This window comes from Chaetodon auriga, chromosome 2 (genome assembly GCF_051107435.1).
Source record: "Chaetodon auriga isolate fChaAug3 chromosome 2, fChaAug3.hap1, whole genome shotgun sequence".
In the NCBI taxonomy this organism is placed as follows: Eukaryota; Metazoa; Chordata; class Actinopteri; order Chaetodontiformes; family Chaetodontidae; genus Chaetodon; species Chaetodon auriga.
The window spans coordinates 31,055,622-31,060,621 of NC_135075.1; the positions used below are offsets into that span (position 1 = coordinate 31,055,622).

Consider the following 5,000-nt stretch of genomic DNA (forward strand, 5'->3'; position numbering starts at 1 on the left):
ATGATTCTGTCTCTTCCTTCTGAACTCGCTTCTCGTTCGTCTCTGGAGTTCCTCGCTCGTCTTTCGTGTCGTGAACTGAGTCGAAGCTTCAGGAATCATTTTGGAGGAATCTCACTTTATTTTATAAAACAATAAAATGACTTTTTAAACTTTTCCATGAAACAGATTTGAGACATCGTGTGTTAGAAGGTAAAATGTTTGTTTTACTTCATGTGTTTAAAGTGAATTTAAGTCAATTACTTTGAGTCAGTGATTATCAGTTGATCACCGATATTGAAGATGAAGAGGAGGCAGCTGAAACAGTGATGAAGAACATCACGGAGCCTGATTCCAGGTCTGGTGCCTGCGGCCAACAGGACGAGGAGCTGATCTGGATCAGGTATGAAAGGGGTCCAGTCGTTCACGAGCAGGTGAACACATGACTGGATGGAGGAGATGAACACATGAAGCTGCTGTCAGTGACGCACTTTGATTTCTGATGATCGATTCTGGTTTATATGTGTTCTCCAGGATCCAGACTTTGTGGACTGAACACGACTCTTCAGACCTGTGTGTGAGCGAGGAGGCTGCAGATGAAGTGTGTGTGTGGGGGCTGAGACGAGAGACGCGGTGTGTTTATTTGTGTGTGCTGTGGGTGTGCGTGGACTCACTTGCAGGACTTGTGGGAGCAGGGCTTGAAGATGGCAGAGATGGAGTGAGCGTAGCAGATGGGGCAGAGGTCTTCTTCGCTGGTCGGCTGCAACAGACAAAGACAAGGAAAGGTTATTCTGAGCCGCCCGGACTCTGATGACGTCTGCCACGACAGTACAGGCGCGGCGCGGCGTGGCGTGGCGTGGCGCGGCGTGGCTTAGCTTAGCTTAGCTTAGTTTAGCATAAAGACTGGAGACATCAGTTGTGACACTCACACAACCCTGCATCATAAATCATCACAGCATCCACAAAGCTGCTGTAACAGAGCGAAGAAGCGCCGCTCTGAACGCAGCGACCGGACGAAATGACCACGACAGCACAGAAGGCTGGGAGTCTGAGGGGACAGGAAAGGGACAACCCTCCTCTCTGACTGGGCGTTTTCACAGTCATCACACAGCTGCTGTCAGCTGAAAAGAGGACTCTTCTGTCCTCAGGTCTCAAACACCTGGACGCCGCTCTGTGGACGGCCTCCTGCGGCTTCACCTCCTCAGCAGGAGCTCGCTGTCTCTGTCATTTTTCTGTCATTAGCCTCCATGGTCGACCTTCTTCGCTCCCGGTCCTTCATCAATTCTCATTTTGTCCTCCGTCTCTCTCCTCACCGCCGTTAATGTCCTCCATTGAAGAAAATCAATCTTCCTCTCCTCCCTGCTCTCCGTCCTCCTGCTGATTGTTCATTTACGTCTGTCAGCAGCTTGACCTTTGACACCTGAGTTAACGCTGCACTTCCTCACATCGACAGCTTTAACAGGACGCCTCGCCATCATTTACTGACGCTGATGAAGACACGAGGTTCTGTCAATACGACCAAATCAACTCCCTCTACAAACCCACCTGTGATTCGCTGCTGCGACATCAACACGTCTGACAACAAGCTCATCACGCCACGAGCTGACGGCGGCCTCAGAGAGTGAACCAGCTGCACGGCAGTCGACTGCAGAACATGGAGGTGTGACTTAAGGTGCAGGTATGATTTAAGGTGCAGGTGTGATTTAAGGTGCAGGTGTGATTTAAGGTGCAGGTATGATTTAAGGTGCAGGTGTGACTTAAGGTGCAGGTGTGATTTAAGGTACAGGTGTGATTTAAGGTGCAGGTGTGATTTAAGGTGCAGGTATGATTTAAGGTGCAGGTGTGATTTAAGGTGCAGGTATGATTTAAGGTGCAGGTGTGACTTAAGGTGCAGGTGTGATTTAAGGTGCAGGTGTGATTTAAGGTGCAGGTATGATTTAAGGTGCAGGTGTGATTTAAGGTGCAGGTATGATTTAAGGTGCAGGTGTGACTTAAGGTGCAGGTATGATTTAAGGTGCAGGTGTGATTTAAGGTGCAGGTGTGATTTAAGGTGCAGGTGTGATTTAAGGTGCAGGTATGATTTAAGGTGCAGGTGTGATTTAAGGTGCAGGTGTGATTTAAGGTGCAGGTATGATTTAAGGTGCAGGTGTGATTTAAGGTGCAGGTGTGGGTTTATTCTTGCTGTTGTGAATTTCCCTGACATCGGATCACTGAAGAATTATCTTATCTTATCTTGTCTTGTCAGAGCGCTGCACACAGGTTTGTAATAGCTTAGGATTCGTCCTCAGAGCATTAAAGACGTGATCTTTAGCTGTGATGACGGTCAGAGATGTTCTCTGAGTGACTGATGAAGAAACGATGGTTGGTGTCTGTGCTGTGGAGAAGTGTGAATTCAGGACACCTTTCCTCCTTCAGACTCTCTTACCTCCACCTGATTCTGCTGCCTCCTCCTTCCCTTCTGCCTGAACACACAGATACTTCTTCTCCTCCACTGAGTCTCTCATCCCCACCTCCTCATCTCTGCTTCTTTCTGCCACATTTGAACACTGCTCCTGTATTAGATCAGGCTCGCCCTCCCACATCCTCCTCTCTGCTGTGCTGCTGCTTCGCTCTGAGCTTCTGTCACTCTGCTCCCGTCTGATCCTGCCCACCTCCTCCTGCACCTCCGTCACCCCGCTGCACTGAGGCCGCCACAGTCACAGCATTACGCTAACGAGCACCTGACATCAAGTCATCAAGACTTCAGTAGACGAGCCTCCATCGCCGCGGCGGTCCCCTGTAAGCCTGCGTAACCAGACGACTTTCAACAAGAAGGACTCGTTCTTTGTTAGAGGTGTGCGAGTCGGAGGGACGTCAGAGTCAGAAAGAAAGCAGCTCAGTCGAACCATCCGAGACAATAAAGCGAGCAGCAATCAGACACACGTCACCAAACACCAGCAGAACAAAAGACCAACCGGACCACAACTCAGTTCACCGCTCAGGAGGCGGATTCAATCAAACATGCAAAGTAAGACTGGAGTGAATGACGCCCCTCAGTCCAAAGTTCAGTCCACCTCCACAACCCCGAAAAGTCTGTCTGTCAGCTACTGACAGCAAGAGCCTCAAGTCACACAAAGCCTTTCAGACAGACCTCTCCTGTGGCTTAGCATGCAGAACGAGAGCAGCTGAAACACTTCAGAACAACAAGCTTCAGCTCATTTCCCTGTACGAACACGTTGAGACGTCAATGCTGAGACGACAGACTGAGCGGCCGCAGCGTGAAAAAACAGACTTTCACAGCCATGAAACCAGTTCAGGAGATCCTGCAGAACTTCAGATTTTAAAGATACAGCCATGAAATGTCCTTTAAATAAAGGTTAGAATCACACAAATTTAAACTTTTCCATTAAACACAGTTAAAAACACTGACAGTGAAATCCAAGATTTCAGCTCCTTGAAGCCAGTTTTACTTTCAGTGAGTCACAGACAGTCACAGACAGTCACAGACAGTCAGAGTTACAGACAGTCACAGACAGTCAGAGTTACAGTCACAGACAGTCAGAGTTACAGACAGTCACAGACAGTTACAGACAGTTACAGACAGTCACTGTCAGTTACTGACAGTCACAGACAGAGTTACAGACAGTTACAGACAGTCGCAGACAGTCACAGACAGTTACAGACAGTCACAGACAGTCACAGACAGTTACAGACAGTTACAGACAGAGTCACAGACAGTCACAGACAGTCAGAGTTACAGACAGAGTCACAGACAGTCACAGACAGAGTTACAGACAGTCACAGACAGTTACAGACAGTCAGAGTTACTGACAGTCACAGACAGTCACAGACAGTTACAGACAGTCACAGACAGTCAGAGTTACAGACAGTCAGAGTTACAGACAGTCACAGACAGTTACAGACAGTTACAGACAGTCACTGTCAGTTACTGACAGTCACAGACAGTCACAGACAGTCAGAGTTACAGACAGTTACAGACAGAGTCACAGACAGTCACAGACAGTCAGAGTTACAGACAGTCACAGACAGTCAGAGTTACTGACAGTCACAGACAGTTACAGACAGAGTCACAGACAGTCACAGACAGAGTTACAGACAGTCACAGACAGTTACAGACAGTCAGGGTTACTGACAGTCACAGACAGTTACAGACAGTCACAGATAGTTACAGACAGTTACTGACAGTCACAGACAGTCACAGTCAGTTACTGACAGTCACAGACAGTTACTGACAGTCACAGACAGTCACAGTCAGTTACTGACAGTCACAGACAGTTACAGTCAGTTACAGACAGTTACAGACAGAGTCACAGACAGTTACAGACAGTCAGAGTTACAGACAGTTACAGACAGTCAGAGTTACAGACAGTTACAGACAGTCACAGACAGTCACAGACAGTCAGAGTTACAGACAGTCACAGACAGTCAGAGTTACAGACAGTTACAGACAGTCACAGACAGTCACAGACAGTCAGAGTTACAGACAGTCACAGACAGTCACAGACAGTCAGAGTTACAGACAGTTACAGACAGTCACAGACAGTCAGAGTTACTGACAGTCACAGACAGTTACAGACAGTCAGAGTTACTGACAGTCACAGACAGTTACAGACAGTCACAGACAGTTACAGACAGTTACTGACAGTCACAGACAGTCACAGTCAGTTACTGACAGTCACAGACAGTTACAGACAGTCACAGACAGTTACAGTCAGTTACAGACAGTTACAGACAGAGTCACAGACAGTCACAGACAGTCAGAGTTACAGACAGTCACAGACAGTTACAGACAGTCAGAGTTACAGACAGTTACAGACAGTCAGAGTTACAGACAGTTACAGACAGTCACAGACAGTCACAGACAGTCAGAGTTACAGACAGTCACAGACAGTCAGAGTTACAGACAGTCACAGACAGTCACAGACAGTCAGAGTTACAGACAGTCACAGACAGTCACAGACAGTCAGAGTTACAGACAGTCACAGACAGTCAGAGTTACAGACAGTTACAGACAGTCACAGACA

The 5,000-nt window shown here is 47.7% G+C and overlaps 1 protein-coding gene across 2 annotated transcripts in view; it reads right to left on the reverse strand.

Moving 5' to 3' along the window:
• rnf123 (ring finger protein 123) overlaps positions 1 to 5,000 on the reverse strand; it is an 83,961-nt gene that overhangs the window by 3,602 nt on the left and 75,359 nt on the right. For both annotated transcript variants that reach the window (XM_076746529.1, XM_076746521.1), the window contains one exon: positions 651 to 736. In XM_076746529.1, coding sequence (XP_076602644.1) covers positions 651 to 736 — 86 coding nt within the window. The remainder of the gene's footprint in view (positions 1 to 650; positions 737 to 5,000) is intronic.